Source organism: Gekko japonicus, unplaced genomic scaffold (assembly GCF_001447785.1).
Source record: "Gekko japonicus isolate JY-2015 unplaced genomic scaffold, Gekko_japonicus_V1.1 scaffold899, whole genome shotgun sequence".
NCBI classification, from domain to species: domain Eukaryota; kingdom Metazoa; phylum Chordata; class Lepidosauria; order Squamata; family Gekkonidae; genus Gekko; species Gekko japonicus.
The window spans coordinates 272,227-291,084 of NW_015163113.1; the positions used below are offsets into that span (position 1 = coordinate 272,227).

The 18,858-nt window shown below is 42.3% G+C and overlaps 1 protein-coding gene across 4 annotated transcripts in view; it reads right to left on the reverse strand.

Moving 5' to 3' along the window:
• CADPS (Ca++-dependent secretion activator) overlaps nucleotides 1–18,858 on the reverse strand; it is a 517,458-nt gene that overhangs the window by 213,015 nt on the left and 285,585 nt on the right. For all 4 annotated transcript variants that reach the window (XM_015406842.1, XM_015406839.1, XM_015406838.1 and 1 more), the window contains exon 9: nucleotides 12,585–12,651. In XM_015406842.1, the coding sequence (XP_015262328.1) occupies nucleotides 12,585–12,651 (67 nt within the window). The remainder of the gene's footprint in view (nucleotides 1–12,584; nucleotides 12,652–18,858) is intronic.

Genomic DNA, 18,858 nt, shown 5'->3' on the forward strand with positions numbered 1-18,858 from the left:
TATTCTCAACATTCCCTTGCACCATTTTTTACATATTTTAAGTCTCTGCACTGGTTTCAGGTTTCTTTTTTAGCAACCATTTTTGAAAATGAGGGGTCTCATGCTTTGAAAACTCTTATCATTCATTCAGGTAGTGAGGTTTCTGACACGCTGTCAGAAACAATGTGAGCTAAATTGCCAGTCATATTAAAGCAATCTTGAAACCTCATGGAGCTGTGCAGTAGTTGTCACTGGTCCTGTAAATAGCGGCTCTTGCTCTCCTCTGAGTTACCATCGATCCGCACGCCATGAAACATTCAATGTCAAATTCTTGATGGCAGCTTCTTTTATCGGCTGTGGGGGCTTTGGCATCGCCTTTAGGTGCCCATCAGGCTGCATCAAGAGACCCAGCTTGTACTTAACATTTTAAAAATCAGGATGGACTAGAAAGTCGGTTAGAAAGCAAAGGATTTTCCTGTGCTCTAGGCTAGGAACTTACAGGGAAATCTACTGTCAAATGATTTCAAAATTACTTTGTTAAGGTTGTGTCACATTCTGCATTGCTTACATAATTATATCGGTTTAGACATTTCCTTGACCGCTGGAAAAAAAAACCTTTGACTTCTGGTGGTTTCTCAGATTTCTTGTATCAATGGATTGTGTTTGTCATTTTGGAGGAATAAGGAAAAGGATGGAGGAAATCCCCCTCAGACACATGTAATCTGACCAGATGTGAGTATCTTCCAGCCATAGTAGAAAAAGAGCCATGAAGCTTCCCTTCAAATTACACAAAAATGGCTACTATGAGCAAAAATGCATATGAAATACTATGGAGAATAAAAAGTGCTGTATTTAAAGCTGATGGTGTGACAGACGTTTCGAGCAAGCCACGATAATTCAATGATATACTGCCCCCGACTGGCTTCCAAAAAGTATTAACACTTGCTACTGGCTTCCAAAAAGTATTAACACTTGCTTGCAGCCCCCCCCACTAACTTCCTGATTTTGTTCACTGTTTTCACCATTCTGCTTGCTGCCCTCTATTTCTGTCAAAAAATAACAATCACCCCTAAAAAAACAACAACAAGCAAAGGAGAGAAACTCATTTTTAATCCTGTCTTCCACCAGAATTCTTATAACACATCTGAGACTTTCTGTTCACTATTTGCATCAACAAGTGTGTTGTGGTCAGTTCTTGTCTCCAGGATTCATTACATGATCATTAAAACAGTTTCCCCAGAAGTTAGACAGTTACTCGGTTCTACTGGAATGTCACACCAATGAAAAATAAAAACCAGTTATTCCAAAACCAGTTGGAAATGGTACCCTTTTTGGCAATATACAGTTCTAAGCAATCGTCCCAGTCAGAGCTTGGTTCAGGGTGAGTCACTCCAGTACCCAGCTCTTTGATTTGGGTGAAAAAAAAGATGGCTGATTGTTTTGGGTCAGCCAGGGCTCAGCAAAAGTGAGGACTCCTCAGGAGAAGAGGACTCCTCTGGAGAAGAGGAGCCCCATGTAACCAGCTCCGAGTCAGTAGAAGCTGGCAAGCAGAAAGGTGAGGTGCAGGCTTGTCGGGATTCACAGCTAACAGCTGGTGCAGAACCACCAAGACCCTCCAGCCCTGATTCAACAGGTGAAACTCAGTTGATCATTTCCAACCCTTCCAGTATCACCCACACCCTTAGAGCACCACAAACGGAGGCTACAAACAAAACTACAGGAGAGAGACAAAATGCACACCTCCTGGCCCGATGCCAGTTACTTGAGTAGTTGCAGGATTACTCCTGAGCAGCTGGCTGCAACCATGACCCTTAAGCATATGGCTATAAAAACCAGCCAAGGGAGGCTGTTAGGCATGGAAGCAACAAGCTGAAATCTCTCTGGCTTTGTGGCTACTGCATTAGAGCCTGCCTCTAACCTGTTACTCTTTGGACTGTTTCATAACTCTGCCTTTGTCTTGCTCCTGAACCTGTGTGTAAGTAACTCTTGGATTCTCAGACCTTGCTGTATGGACTGACCCTCAAACTAGACTCCTGACTCTGTGCTTGACCTTGACTGGACCTTACTGGGTAAGTTGGTGGAAACTGTTATTAAGGAGAGAATTAGCAGGCACATTGATGAACAAAAACTATTGAGGCAGACTCAGCATGGGTTCTGTAAGAGAAGATCTTGTCTCACTAACCTGTAAGTGTTCTTTGAGGGGGTGAACAAACATGTGGGTAAGGGGGACCCAATAGATGTTGTTTACCTTGACTTCCAGAAAGCTTTTGATAAAGTTCCTCAAAGGCTCCTAAGTAAGCACAATAGTCATGGGATAAAAGGACAAGTCCTCTTGTGGATCAAAAACTGGCTAATTAATAGGAAACAGAGAGTGAGTATAAATTGGCAATTTTCTCAGTGGAGGGTGGTAAACAGTGGGGTACCGCAGGGCTCAGTACTGGGTCCAATCCTTTTTAACTTGTTCATTAACAATATGGAGTTGGGAGTAAGCAGTGAAGTGGCTAAATTTGGAGATGACAGGAAATTGTTCAGGGTGGTGAAAACCAGGGAGGATTGTGATGCACACTGGGGCCAAAAATCCTAACTATAAATACACGTTGATGGAGTCCAAACTGGAAAAGACTGACCAAGAGTTGTAGTAGATAACTCAATGAAAATGTCAAGACAGTGTACGACTGCAATAAAAAAGGCTAATGCTATGCTGGGGATTATTAGGAAGGGAATTGAAAACAAATCAGTCAGTATCATAATGCCCCTGTATAAATCGATAGTGCAACCTCATTTGGAGTACTGTGTACAGTTCTGGTCACCACACCTCAGAAAGGATATTATAGCATTGGGAAAAGTGCAGAAAAAGGCATCCAGAATGATAAAAGGTTTGGAACACTATTCCTATAAAGAAAGGTTAAAGCATTTGTGGCTCTTTAGCTTGGAGAAACGATGACTGAGGGGTGATATGATCAAGGTTTATAAGATTATGCATGGGGTAGAGCAGGTTGAGAAAGAAGTACTTTTCTCCCTTTCTCACAGTACAAGGACTCGTGGGCACTCAATGAAATTGCTGAGCAGTTGGGTTAGAACAGATAAAAGGAAGTACTTCTTCACCCAAAGAATGATTAACACATGGAATTCACTGCCACAGGACTACAAGCATGGACGGCTTCAAGAAGGAATTGGATAAACATATGGAACAGAGGTCCACCAGTGGCTATTAGCCACAAGGTGGCTCAGTGGTTAAGACACTGAACTGCAGACCAGAAGGTCGGTAGTTCAGCAGTTTGAGACCCAAATGCCACATGACGGAGTGAGCTCCTGTCTCTGATCCCAGCTCCTGCCAACCTAGCAGTTCGAAAGCAAGAAATTGCAAGAAGATAATTAGGTACCGCTTTGGTGGGAAGGTAGCAGCATTCCATGTGCCTTGGCATCTAGTCATGCTGGCCACATGACCATGGAAACATCTTCGGAGAGTGCTGGCTCTTCAGCTTGGAAATGGAGATGAGCACTGCACCCTAGAGATGGATTCGACTGGCTCATCTCTGTCTGGTATAAATCCTACTACTACTACTACTACTACTACTACTACTACTACTACTATTATTATTATTATTATTATTATTATTATTATTATTATTATTATTGGGATAACTTTTTGGACTGCACCTCTTATTCCCCTTCTTCTGGGATGGATGCCAGGATGACATAACTACCCTCCAGGCAATGTTCCCTCTAAGCTGTGGATTCTTGTGAGCAAAAATTCTACTTTGTGAGCTGTTGGCATTAAAGTTGTGAGCAAGTGACTTGGCTATGGCATAAATTGGTTTGCTCTGGAGCCATCCCTCCTGAGCGAAGATGAAAATGTGTGAGCTGGAGGCTAAAAAACTATGAGCTAGCTCACACTAACTCAGCTTAGAGGGAACACTGCCTCCAGGTAATGAACCTTGACTCTTCCCCCTTGACTTCTTTGCCCTCTCCCCTGGCATAGGTTCAGTTTCTGCATCCCATCACTTTAGTATGGTTTGGGACCCTCCCCCAAGACCTCTTTCCCAAAATAATTTTGTGATCCTACTAAATTCACTGTTCTATTACAACTTTGTCCCCAGACAGAGTCAAGACAGTATTGGTATGTGTAGTGATAAACTGTGAAAACATTGTCCTCCTATATGCAGTATGTTGCTGCCACCTCCTGGGCAAACCATGGAAATTATAACTGACTACAGTCTCTGACTCCCAAAATACCTACACAAAATGATCCATTCTCAGCTTTGTGAGGAATGAGAGCAGAAACTACATGTCCAAAGGCTCTTAATTCTTTATAATCTAGCATTAACATCTGGTCAGTGTTTCTCACTACTTGCTATGGGAATTGTTTACTAGAAGAGAATGTGATCTAAATAATTGCTCTCTCTTTTAAATTGTTTTTTCACCAAAGAAGTTGACTGCCAAAGTAAACTCTACAAACTGAATTTGTCAACATCTTGATCGAGCTCAAAAAATTATTATTTTGATTCATTTCAACCACTTAAAATACAACCTGCTTATAGTTTATCAATATTTCCTAATTTTTTGGTTAATGTCTGGATTAGGCAGTAATTCAGAATGAGTTTGCTGCTATTTTCAAACGGTATATTTTTGAACCAGTTCAGACGTATTCCTCATGGATTAGCATGATATACTATTTTATGAATCCTAGAAAATGAAATTCATTCATAAATATTTCATAAATCACCATTCTCACAATATAAGGGAAGACTCACAATGAGGATCAAACTGTTGCTAAAGCACAGGTAAATTTTTTTGTCTATGTCTTCCCTTATGCAGTGGGAAAGTGCTGCTCCATGCAGGCTTTTGGAGGACATGCAACTTAGGAAGCTGAAATAGGGTTGTTAACCTCCAGGTGGTGGCTGGAGATCTGCTATTACCACTGTTCTGTAGGCGACAGACAGTTTACCTGGAGAAAATGGCTGCTTTGGAAGGTGCGCTCTATGGCATTATACATCACTGAGGTCCCTTCCCTCCCAAGCCCCGCCCTCCTCAGGCTCCACCCCTCAAATAGCCAGGTATTTTCCAATCTGGACTTTGCAATCCTATGAATGTATCTTCTTGTATTGACAAATGCTGCTTGTGGCAGCAGGTCAGAAGTTTGGCCTTGCTCTTTCTCCTTTTCTTCATCTCCCCCTGCTCCTGGTACAAGGAGAAGTGGATGGGAATCGGTGGTGAGGGGACAAGGATGGGAATAAACAGAAGGCTGAAGGAAGAAAAGAGCAGGAAGTGATGGGGGGGGGGGGAAGAGAAGAAAAGGAAGGAGCAAATGTCTTCTTTCCTTTGCCCCCTTCTATTGTTTGCAGGCTCCAATTCATCTCTATCCTGTGACAACAAGAGAACTGGGGGGGATGAGGTGCAGCCCCTTCACGCCTTGCAAGAGGCAAGGATGGGAAAAAACGGGGATGTGGGGTTATAGCACCTCATACTCCAATGATCTCCAGAATGTTCCATGGCTGGCCTGCTCATGCACAGTTCCCTATGCAGGACTGCACAGAGATCCCAGAGATGAATCTTCAGTTCTAGTATTGGAAGGACAACAAAATTCTCTCTGTTTTCCACTCATTCACAGTGTTAAAAATCTCTATCACGTCCTCATGTTTTAGTCCCTAGGTGAGAGAGGTCCCGATTCTTTAATCTTTCCTTGTAGAAAACGGTTATTGTTTCTCGGTTTGTAACTCTTCCAGTTCTATAACCTTTTTCAGATGAGGTAACTAAAACTGACTGTACGTAGTATTCTAAAAGTGGTATAATTAGAACTGTATTACTACTATCAAGGAGAGCCTTAGAGCTGCTCATGGTTTAGATGGTCCTCCTCAATTGTAGCAGTGGCTGGTGAGACAATTTGCTGACTGGAATCTTTGATCGTGACTTCTGGGCAATTCAGAAAGGAGGATATCCAGGCCCTTAGCAGCGACCACTGGAGGATGGTGGAGGCAGGAGGCAGCATAATCAGCAGCATTCACTGGCTGGCAGCCTCTGTTGATGTCAGCGGCCCACGTTAGTCAGCAACCATAATAATTTCCTCCACTCACCCCTACAGTTGCTAGCAAAGACCTGGAAGAATCTACCCCAGACACCTGGAGAAGTCTTGCTCAGTATGCCACTACTGTCACAGGCAACACGTGACAGGGCTTTTTTGGTGGTGGCACTGAGATCACATAATGTCCTCCCCCATGAAGCATGTTTGCCTCCCCTTTTGCAGCTTTCAGGAAGGCTGCTGAACTCTCTTTGTTCTGTTAAGCATTTTGCTGGACTTAAGGCCGGTTCTTTGCTTTTAAATCTTTTGCTACCTCCCTAGCTGTCGGTGATTTTATTCTATGCAGTATTACATATAGTATGTGAGAGTTTTTGACATTGCTAAGAGCTGTCTCAAGGGCACTGTGTGCCAAAGGGCAGGATACAAATGTTTTATAAGTATGTAAATGAAAACCTTTTGCCCCCTGATCCCTCTTCAGAGGCAGTAAGTGATGCTTACTACTGAATCGCCACACATCCCATATTCCATTAAGTGACACGACTCCACTTGTCATACTTAATAGTAACCTTATAGTCACTTTGTGGTAGGGGAAAAAATCTTAATCCTGTAGTCTTTAGGAATGAAGGACAGATCATTTGTTTTTGTGATGTTACCCTACAAGGATATTTATTAAAGTGTTACGGACTTTTCAACACACATCTTTGCAAGCTACATACAACGCAAAAGAAGTGGAAAAGGAGCTGGATACACCCATCCCCTGAACATTTGTCTAAAGATGTTGATTGGTTTATGATCTTGGATGATCTTTTTTTCTTCTTTTTTTCATTTAACAGAGTAAAACTGTTAATGTTAGAAGCTTCCTGGCTCGCTCCAACCAGTCAGAAGCACAAGGCTGGTTTTGCCAGTCCCCTCCTGATTTATGATGCTGCAGATACATTTTCATTCCTAACCTCGGGGTCATAGTCTGCCATCACTTTCACACTGCATATCTCAGAATTCACAGTGAGGTGAATAACAACTCTGTGCCATGAAATTTGCATGCAATTAGCATTCTGTTCATCTCAGAGGGCAAATTTCCTACCAAAGTGGTAGGTGATACACAGAACGACACACAGCAAAAATCACAAGAGAACATTGCATCTTCTGGACTCGCTTTCAAAAAACATGCATGTGAATCCTTTTTTTAAAAAAAAATTATCTCCCTCTCCACTACCTATGACTAAATCTCTTCCCAAACAACTGCAGCAACCAACACAGAGCCCAGCTTTGCAAGACTAGGTCGTTTTTAAATATTAAAGTCCGTGGGGAAAGGCCCATAGCTAGAGCACAGGAGCTAGAGCACAGGAGCTAGAGCTAGAGCACAGTTAAAGGGCTTCGGGTCCTAGAACTAGGGAATTCTCCCACCTCAAACCACAGAGAACTGCCAGGGTAGATCATTCTGGACTGATGGTCTTATTCAGTACGAGGAGGCTTAATCTCTAAAAGCATGTATTTTAAAGCAGAATTGAAGACATTAACAGATTGCTTAGCATGAATAATTTTTCAAGCCATTATATATTAAATGGGTATAAACGCTGCAGTCAGTGTGGAATGAATTCAGAGATTAATTGCAACATCCCTACATTGCAATACATCACTTTATGTCTGATTTTAACAGCTAGAGCTTCCAAATTTGGACACATGCCAGCAATATCTACGTACACAAGTGAATGCATGCGCACTCTGCTGCTGGAAAGGATCCAGAAAAACACCCAATCCTCCTTCTGCTCTGAGCTTTTCAGTTAGGACATAGAGCTGAAGGAGGCACAGCTAATCCCAACAAGTGATCTGTAATACTAACACAGACTAAATATTTGTTGCTTTTCAAAGCATCTTTAAGCAATTTTTAAAAAATATTCCTTTGTTAGGATTCTGTTCTTACACACTATTTAACCAGGGGTGTGATCACACGCACAATTAGCCGTGCCATAGGCACGAACGCTGGGCGGATTTAAAGGGCGCGATCAGACAAAAGCATCTGCCCAGCGTCCTGCACCCGCCAGCAACCTGTTTTGCTCTGCCACAGAAGCGGAGTAAAAGGACACTGGGGAAAGTCCAGTAGCAAATGGGTTGCTATGGGCCATAGACGGACTTTCCCCTGTGTGATCGCTCTAGCACACTCTCATGGTGTTGGGATGGTCTGATCAGGCCATCCTGACTCTGTGTCATTGTTTTTCCCCCCTTCTCAGTACGTGCATCATCGTATACTGCCGTAGGAAGCCCTCAGTGTGAAGGTGCGATTAATTGATCTTCCGTTTAAGTGAATCGAAAACAAACAGCAAAAGACCCCAACAGACTCTCCCACGATTGCGTCTGATCACGCAGTGGCGGGCTATGCCCGCAGCTTAAAAGAACTGTGTGACTGTGCAACTGCCGGTCAATTTCCTCTGGGGGAAATAGCCTCGCTTCCCCCGTGCATTATCTCACGCATGTGACTGCAACCCAGAGTTAGCAAGCAGTACTCAATTTTCAGTACACCAGAAAAAAAACTTATGTATCCACTTAAGAACCATGGCAAATCAGTCTCCAACAGATTGCGAAATTTTGTTCCTTGGTGGTAGAAGCGCATCAGCATGATGGTTGGCACTCGGGTTAGGACTGTTGATTTTAACTCGTACCGTTCCCTTTGGTAATATGTTTTATTCTTTTATACTATACTGTGTTTTATGGCAGCGTACTTTTAGTTTGGTTTTAATGAACGTAACGTTTATAATGTTAGCTCTTTTTACCTTGCTGAATTTTGGAAATTTTACTATTTGGCCATTGTAATTTATTTTTTCTGGTTTTATATTGCTGGCTAATAGCTGTTACAATAAAATTCATTCATTCATTCATTCATTCATTCTCTAAAGTAGAACAACGTCTGAGTCCAGTCAGTGGCACCTTTAAGACCAACAAATACCCAGATTAATTAAATTTTGTTAATCTTAAAGTAACCACTGGACTCAAACTTTGTTCTGCTGCTTCAGACCAACATGGCTACCCACCTGAATCAGTCTCTAAACTGTAATTGATATATAGCACTGGTAAAATATTATATAGCAAGATTGTACTTTGAAAATATTCATTTGTACAACATACTTGTGAGGCAGGCCACTATTGCTCCCATTTTATAGGTGAAAAAATTGAAGCCAAAGAATAATAATGTGCCAATGCCATAGAAGCTGTACATGAATGCAATCCTGATATTTGAGCACATTAAAGTGTCGTAGATCCCTCTTACTTGATGGCTGAACATCAACAGCACTTAGTAATAATTAACTTTGCTTATCTCAAGCGAACCATCCACAGTTGTCAACGTCCTGGAGCCATAAGAACATAATAACATAAGAGACGCCAATGTTGGATCAGGCCAAAGGCCCATCCCGTCCAACACTCTGTGTCACACAGTGGCCAGAAATACCAGTGCCATCAGGAGGTCCACCAGTGGGGCCAGGACATTAGAAGCCCTCCCACTGTTGACCCCCCCCAAGCACCAAGAAGACAGAGCATCACTTGCCCCAGAGCCCCTAGCTATACCTTGTGGCTAATAGCCACTGATGGACCTCTGCTCCATATGCTTATCTAATTCCCTTTTGAAGCCGTCCATGCTTGTAGCTCCCACCACTTCCTGTGGCAGTGAATTCCATGTGTTAATCACTCTTTGGGTGAAGAAGTACTTCCTTTTATCCGTTCTAACCTGACCGCTCAGCAGTTTCATGGAGTGCCCACGAGTTCTTGTATTGTGAGAAAGGGAGAAAAGTACCTCTTTCTCTACCTGCTCTTTCCCATGCATAGTCTTATAAACCTCGATCATGTCACCCCTCAGTCGTCGTTTCTCCAAGCTAAAGAGCCCTAAGCACTTTAACCTTTCCTCATAGGGAAAGTGTTCCAACCCCTTTATCATTCGAGTTGCCCTTTTCTGCATTTTTCCAAAGCTATGATATCCTTTTTAAGGTGTGGTGACCAGAACTGCACACAGTATTCCAAATGAGGTTGCACCATTGATTTATATAGGGCCATTATGATATTGGCTGATCTGTTTTCAATACCCTTCCTAATAATCCCCAGCATAGCATTGGCCTTCTTTATTGCAGTCACACACTGTCTCGACATTTTCAGTGAGTTATCCACTACAACTCCAAGATCTCTCTCTTGATCAGTCTCTGCCAGTTCAGACCCCATCAATGTGTATTTATAGTTAGGATTTTTGGCTCCAATGTGCATCACCTTGCACTTGGCCACATTGAACCCCATCTGCCATGTTGATGCCCACTCGCCCATCCTTGACAGATGCCTTTGGAGTGCCTCACAATCCTCACTGGTTTTCACCACCCTGAACAACTTCGTATCATCCGCAAATTTAGCCACTTCACTGCTTACTCCCAACTCCAAATCATTAATGAACAAGTTAAAAAGCAGTGGACCAAGTACTGATTCCTGCGGTACCCCACTGCTTACCACCCTCTACTGAGAAGATTGTCCATTTATACTCACTCTCTGTTTTCTATTAATTAGCCCGTTTTTGATCCATAAAAGGACTTGTCCTTCTATCCCATGATTTTTGAGCTTACTTAGGAGCCTTTGATGAGGAACTTTATCAAAAGCTTTCTGGAAGTCAAGGTAAACAATATCTATTGGATCCCCCTTGTCCACATGTTTGTTCACCCCCTCAAAGAACACTAACAAGTTAGTGAGACAAGATCTTCCCTTACAGAAACCGTGCTGAGTCTGCCTCAATAGGTTTTGTTCATCTATGTGCCTACTAATTCTTTCCTTAATAATGGTTTCCACCAATTTACCCGGTATCGACGTCAGACTGACTGGCCAAAAATGTCTTGCCCCTTAACACAGGTTTAATATGTGGAAATGTGCCATTGAAGCTTCTCACAAAACCCAGGTAAGTAACACTGCCTGGTAAATAACACCCCATTAAGCCTATGTTAAAGGGGCAGGACATTCTTTTCCCTTCAAGTTGGTGGCAACCCTAGAACCGGATGTTTTGAAAAATATACTGTTGCAGATGCTAGTTGACCATGCTTTTGTTAGGCTGATGACTCAAAATAGCACCTCAGGAGGTGCTGTTAAGAGATGGTCCTTGATAGCATTGCCAAGTACCTCATGAGAACTTGGAGATGGTCAAAGGAGAGGCAGGTGTACGTATGAAGAAACAGGATTTTGGAAAATAAAGAGATGGAAACAGAGACTGCTGTAAGTTGGTGGAAACATGTGGGGAGTAGTGGTGCAGGAGCTCTCTTTCTTTCTTGTGATCTGATACGAGGTAGTGTTAGGGTTGCCAGCCTCCAGGTGGTGGCTGGAGATCTCCCACTATCACAACTGACTTCCAGGCAACAGAGATCAGTTCACCTGAAGAAAATGGCTGACTTGGAAGGTGGACTCTACCCCCAAATTGCCAGGTATTTCCCAACCCGGAGCTGGCAACCCTAGGTAGTGGTCCTGCTGCCCTGTAGCTGTGCCTCTTTGCTGTTACTTGCACTCGACTTGTAGCATCATAAATAAATCAATTAAAAAAACACACACTTCAGTACTCTCTCCTCCAAAGCAAAGCGACACTGGTAGTGCTGCTGCTGGGAGCTTCTTGCTGCTTGGAAAACCTGGAACCTATCAATATATTGATTTTCACATTGGTTTCTCCTGTTTGCTTTGCCCCAAGACCTAGTAATTTAGATTACTGTTCTTCCTGACCCAGGCAGATCATTCATCTTCATGACAGGCAGCTAGAAAGAACCAACTGCTGGAAGACACACACACATAAACACAGCTTAGAAATCAGAGTCGCTTATGTACTTTCCAGTCAAGATTAACTACAAGAACAGAGACTTTATTCAGACACTCCTCCAAAGCAGGGTTTATGGATTGTAAATAGGCTATAGGAGCTTCCTCCTCCCTTTTCTCTTTCCCCTCTCCACTCAGATATGACAATTCAAAGTCGAGAATTTACACTCCATGGGGTGGAAGATGAAAAGGAGTTTTCCCTTGACACAACCACTGAAACGCTCTTTACTTAATATGGCCAAGCAACACCACTGAATGGTGAACGAATACTTGGAATCGCACTGCTTAAAAATAATATTATATATCATTATATCAGCATCCCCAACTGTTCTTGAGAGCACTCAAAGCACTTCATACATATTGTCCCAATCATCCTTCCAATAGCCTGCTAAGGTAGGTCAATATTATTACCACATTACTGCAGACGGAAGTGAGGGGTTTGGAGCTGAGAGAACTGTAACTTGTTTTACTTACTTAGCAGGCTAATGAATAAGTTCAAACATTTTGCTCACAGCTTGTACTCTTATAGTACAAAACCTAAGTAGAATCATTCTTAGTCTATTGATTTCGATGGATTTCAAAGGGTACAAGTGTGCTTAGGACGAATGTAAGACTTTTTTGAGTGTTCTGTGAAAATAAAAAAAATGCTGAAGAATTGGTATAGAGGCTAAGAGATTCAAGAACACTACTAGCAAAGCCGCACATGGCATTAAAATAAAAAACAACAAACAACCCCCCCCCAAACCAAACCATGTTTTTGTTGAAATATTACCTGGACTAGCACAAAGAACCTTTTCTTCCATCTCTTCCAGACATTTTTGCCAATGGCCCACAAATACCTACAAAAGAAATGGAGGAGTTTTAGTATGCAACTTCTGTGAAACAGAATAAAATAATGTTAAGTTGAAGGCTGCTGAGCACCAAAGTCAAGAAAGAATCAAAGGTCTGTGACAAGGCTCACTAGATCCTTAATGTCAGTATCAGTTTCATGCTTAAAGAGACCAATTCGTTCAAATCTCCAAGATATGGATACATTGGGGGGGGGGGGGGAATGGATCCCTATGTTTTTGTTGACTGCAGGGTCTGATGCTTTTCTTATTTTTAAACTTGGCTGATATTGAGGAAGTGATCTAGAAAGTTCTAGTTTGTTTCAGCTTTCATCTTCCCCTCACACAGAAGTTCTGGTTATCTACATTGTATGGTTTGTATTGGGGAAATGTTAGCTGTGGTGGATGCTTATTGGCTAATATTTACAAAACCACCAAGATGCCTTTAAGAGAGAAAGAGACTATCATTCAGTTGTAAAGTACACAATTTACATGCATGAGATTCCGAGGTTCAATTCTTATCCTTTCTAGGTAAAAGGATCTCAGGTAACAGGACTGGGAGAAGATCTCTGTTTGGAGAGCTGATGCCAGGACTGAGATAGAGGGAGTCAGTGTAAAACAGCTTCATAAATTCATATTTGCTTCCCGTACAAAAAAAATAATAAATAAAAATCCCTGAAGCTATTTAACAACTTTTTAAAAAGTGTGTAAAATATTTTTGCTAAGATTTATGTAAACATAAACACATACGCGTTTTTAAAAAAGGCAGACTGCTTGCCTGATGTGGGAGGGGTTGGGCAAAACTGAGATCTAACATACTTCCTTGGCATGGAAAGCAACTTGTGGATCCAAGATTCAAATTGTTGGCATGTATGCCTGTCATACAAGTTGAAAAACAAGATTTACTGCTGCAGAGGAAATAGCCACTGTGACTCTACTTAGAATCTTGCATCTGCCTTCGCTCTTACGCAACGTGCTGTAAAACGTTCCTCACAATCACCGCCTAATGCAGATTTTACTGATTGACTGATTGGCTTTTTAAGTTGCTCCTCTCCCAAAGGGTCTTGTGGCAATTATAAAGAAGGTAAAAACAACATTAAAACAAATATATAACAAATATAACAAATTAACATTAAAATGTTGAACTATTAAAATATATGGCTAGCAACATACCACTAACCACAAAAAACAACCCAAATATGTGGATTACCCTCCAAAGGCCAAGCTAAACAATTCAGATCAGGGTTTCTTCCATTCAATATGAAGGAAATTGAAGGCAAACACCTTTGAAACCCTGATGGGTGTGTGTGTGTGTGTGTGTGTGTGAGACGCGTGGACCAGAGAGCGGTGGACTCGAAAGGGAGTCCCGCTATCTACCCCTTCCTTCCACTTCATACCACTCCCTCCAGAAGCTGGGGTTATTTTTGTTAAAAAATACTATTTGTAGTTTGTTACATTGCTTGTGTATAATGTCTCTTCCATTCCGCCATGTGCTCCCATATACTTTTTCATTACTTAGAGTCCACATAGATAATTAAACTATTTTTCTACCTATAAGTAGGAGGTCTCCCAGGTCAGCATTTGCAGAACTAAGAACGTTCTTACTGGAACCAAACCTCAGACTTATTTTCATGCAAACAAGACTAAAGACAGGCTGTAAAAGTCACACAGTGGTAACAGGAATATGTTACAAGTGAATGTAAAAACAGGAGCTGAGACAGCTTCAATGAGCAAAGCCTAGTAAAGACAGGGTGCCTAAATAGCTGAGCTAGTCGCAGCTCTTTGTTAGTACTGACATGCAAGCATTGAACAGTGCAATTCCAGGCAAAGCCTAAGTCCATTAAAATGAACAAGTGTAAACTGAAGTAACTCTGCATAGGCTGGTGCTGTTAGAGATGTTAATCAACTTAAAATGTCATGACCTGAAAAGTCAAACCTTTTCAACCTTTTTTTAAAAATATTTTTTTTATTTTGAACTTTTTGAGGGAATACAGAATAAAGAAAAGGGGTAAGGGTAATAAAAGGTAAAATTACTAAAACATAATATAAAGGACATTTTTTACAAATATAAAGGACAATCCTTGATTCAGAAACTAGAATCTTTAGGAAAATTATATGACAATAACAACTTTAAAAACCACTATAACAACCTACTCAACATTCCAGCCTTTTCAGCCTTGATTGATAGCTGCTTCAGTATCAGTTTTCTTCATACTACCACTACTTCTTTCTGTCTACCAAACCCAACCAATCAACAGCCACATGGCTAATGTGATAGTATCGCACAGCCAACCAGGGCTGGCTATATGACCTTATAAAGCCAATTAAGAGTAAATAGAGTGCTTCCTGAGCTCACTTTGAATTGCCTTCATTATGATGCCACATACTATATCAGATTTGGGTACATGATGCTATTAAGCAGCCAGTGAGGCGAGGAAGTGTTGCCCACGGTCTGACCAGGCACTGTGTAGGGGGACATGTTATCACCACTTCTGGTGGCAATGTACATCAAATGGCTGAATGCTGGGGTCAAACAACAGGATATAACTATTGCATCAAGCACCCTGACCTGGATAGCCCAGGCTAGCCTGATCTCGCCAGAACTCAGAAGCTAAGCAGGAGGGGCTAGTATTTGGGCGGGAGACGTCCAAGGAATACCAGGGTCATGTTGTGGAGCCAGGCAATGGCAATCCACCTCTGAACGTCTCTTGCCTTGGAGACCCTATGGGGCCACCATAGGTCAGCTGTGACTTGATGGCACTTTCCCCCATCACCACCATTGCATTAAGCCTACTCAGTGAATGTAACACAGCAGTTTGCTGGAGACAAAATGCTGGAATAGATGTCCCGACAAGACTGCTCCAACAGGGCAATTCTTATGTTCTTATGGCAAGTTATTGTAATGGAGAAAAGATGGTGATGTCAGTAGGTCTGTTCTTAGTAGTTGTGAATATTGCAAAAAGTCCTTCCTACTGGCAAACTATTCCCGTTTTCCTACTCTGAGTCCACACCTTGCAGAAAATGGCAAGTTTATTTTAATGTCTAAAGTATGGTACATTTTTTCCCTCATGATGGGAATACATGGATCAAACAGATATATCACCTATCTACTCATGGCATGAAAATCAATGCTTGAAAAAGTTTGTATATACACTGAGCAAGAAAAGTGATAATTTTATTTATAATATCATTGTCTTTGTTAGTTACTCTTCAACGTATCTGAAAAAACTAGTTAACGAAACTGAGAAAGCTATTATCTGAAGAAATGAACTCACTGTATCTTTTTTTGAGACATTTGTTAATGAAAGGTTAGTCTATTAGTCTATTAGTCACCTGCTCTAATCATTGATATATTTTTGGGGTCAGATTCTGCAATTTTGCTCTCTCACCATGAAAAACATTTGTGCCACACTTTATACACTATTATAAAATATATTCCCTTATCTACTTGTAGAAACATAGGAACTTTTAAAAACAGATTTACAGTGGGAATGGTTGTTTTATGTATAAGGGTGGAAAGGGAAAGTTACTCTGTTTTAGGAACAGAGTCACACAATCATAGGCCGCGTTCAGACTGGCAGTTTGGCCCGGCAGCCAAACGCTTCAGGACCATTTCATTAGCGGATTAAAGGGGTAGGTTCACGAAGGCACATCTTTCAGGCATCAAGCTGTCTTGTGCCGCCTCCCTCCTGAGTTTAAAAGATACCTGGTGGAAGTGGTAGCAAACCGTGTGGTGCACGGGTTGATTCCGGTTCCCTGAGTGTGAACGCAAGCGCTGCTAAGGCGGGAACAACCTGCAGTTGATAATAGGCGCTAGCTGGTTCTGCGGCAGGCACCTATGCGCATGTGCACATATGCACATGACCAGGACGCTCCAGCGCACCAAATAAAAGCTCCACCCAGGCAGTTGCCTGGGAGACAAACCAGCAACATGGCGGCCGCGCGAGGACCCTCCTGGAGAAGGTCAGACATTGGCACTAGTGGAAGTGTGGAGTCGATCCTGCCCTATTTGCTGCTGCGCCCATGTGCCCATGCGCATAGGCGCATGCAGCCAAGTATGGAAAACACGCTAACAGCCTGTCAGGGGCGGGCCAACAGTGCAAACGCTCCCTTGTGCTTCCTCCATGGTATCCTCCCGCTTCATTCACTGCAGTGTGAACAGGAATACCAGGAACAAGCCGTTCAGGGTCTGTTCTGGGTCTTCTTTGCCACGACTCCCTAGCGCTTCAAACTGCCAGTCTGAACGCAGCCATAGAATCATAAAACTGGAAAGGGCCATACAGGCCATCTAGTCCAACCCCCCCGCTTAATATAGGATTAGTCTAAAGCATCCCTGACAAGTGTTTGACCAGCTGGTGTTTGACGACTGCCAGTGAGGGGAGCTCACCCCCTCCCCAGGCAGCCGATTCCACTGCTAAAATATTCTTACTTAAAAAAATTGTTTCTTTTCCACTTGTAATTTAAATCCATTATTGTGAGTCCTCTCCTCTGCTGCTAACAGGAACATCTCCCTGGCCTCTCTAAGTGACAGCCTTTCAAATAATTAAAGAGAGCAATCATGTCCCCCTCAACCTCTTCTTTTCCAGACTGAACATTTCCAAGTCCCTCAACCTTTCCTCATAGGGCTTGGTCTCCAGGCTCCAATCATCCTCGTTGCTCTCTTTTGCACCTGCTCCATTCTGTCCACTTGCTTTTTGAAGTGAGGTCTCCAGAACTGCGCACAGAACTCCAGGTGTGGCCTGACCAGTGTGGTGTACAGCAGCCCTATGACTATGACATAGGGGTGGATCCTAAGCATTAAATCTGAGACAGTGCTAATGTAAAGAAACTTTCCTGCTACAGCTTTTGAGGTTCCCAGAATCCTGCTTCTGGGGGCTGGTGGGAGTTGACAAAACTCCTGGGTGCCTGTGGATATCTGGGCACAGGTTGATACAGAATTGGTGGAAATCTAGTGGCAGTGAGTCTTTGGATCCAGCCCATAGGGTTTCAAGTCTGACTTCAAGTCCCAATTGAAATGTGATGCCAAGCCAAAAAACATTACCTATGGGTTTTGTTTAAACCAGGCCCCTTACCTGCACCTGCACTATTTATATTTCAGAAAGGGATCCGTAGTTGGGATGTGTGTGCTCATATGCTCACTTCGCCTGGTTAGTGGCTGAGGGCCTAATTGAAATGAAATGCTGGGTGCATGAAACCTGGTTAAGCGCTTTTTGTTTGCCCAACGTCACGCCTAAATCAGGCCAAATCTATGCAGATAAAACTGACAGGCATTTGGCCTACATGCTGCACATTCATGCATAATTTAGCAGAAACATTCTAGGATGCATTATTTATGGCTCGATCAAAAGTCCTATGAAGTTGGTGGGAAAATTGTAATTGACTTCAGAGAGGTCTGGATCATCAAATTTGTAAGAACAGGGCAGATGGCTTAATCATTTAAATGTACTGAAGACTTCAGAATCAACTGTGAGTCAAAAGGAAATGTGACAAAAAGCCAAAGTTAATTAGCAGAATTACACACTGAAGGATTGAAGGGAATGTAATATGAGTGCTGAATGAGTGTCTTTTATAAATGACAATCTAAATTTACAGACGGGTCAGCTACTTATTACACATATCCTCCAAAATACTGATGAACAGAAAGTCAAGGGAAAAATAAGAACATTTGTTTGCCCTGTTGGGGTTGTGCATCGGGTTTTGGATCTCATATACAATAACAATTGCTGATCTTACTGCTAGGGTAGTTTAATCCAAAATACAGCATTAGGTGAGGATTTCAAATTTGTGCATCACCATGCATGTAGTAGATGTCCTTTAGCATGCTGTTTTCTACCAGTTCTACTTCACAGGTTTAAAATGGGGTTAAGTTCAGTATGGAGATGTTGCCTGGCCTGTGGGGTAAGGATTTGCAAAATGCTTTATGCCTAAATAGTGCTGTAAACATTTTAGATCTGAGAGCCATTTGAGAGCCAGCTTGGTGTAGTGGTTAAAAGCAGACTCTAATCTGGAGAACCAGATTTGATTCCCCACTCCTCCACATGAAGCCAGTTGGGTGTCCTTGGGCCAGTCACAGTTCTCTCAGAACTCTCTCAGCCCCACCTACCTCACAAGGTGCCTGTTGTGGGGGAGAGGAAGGGAAGGCAATTGTGAGCCACTCTGAGACTCCTTCAAGTAGTGAAGAGTGAGGTATAAAACCTACTCTTCTTCTAGATTACTTTT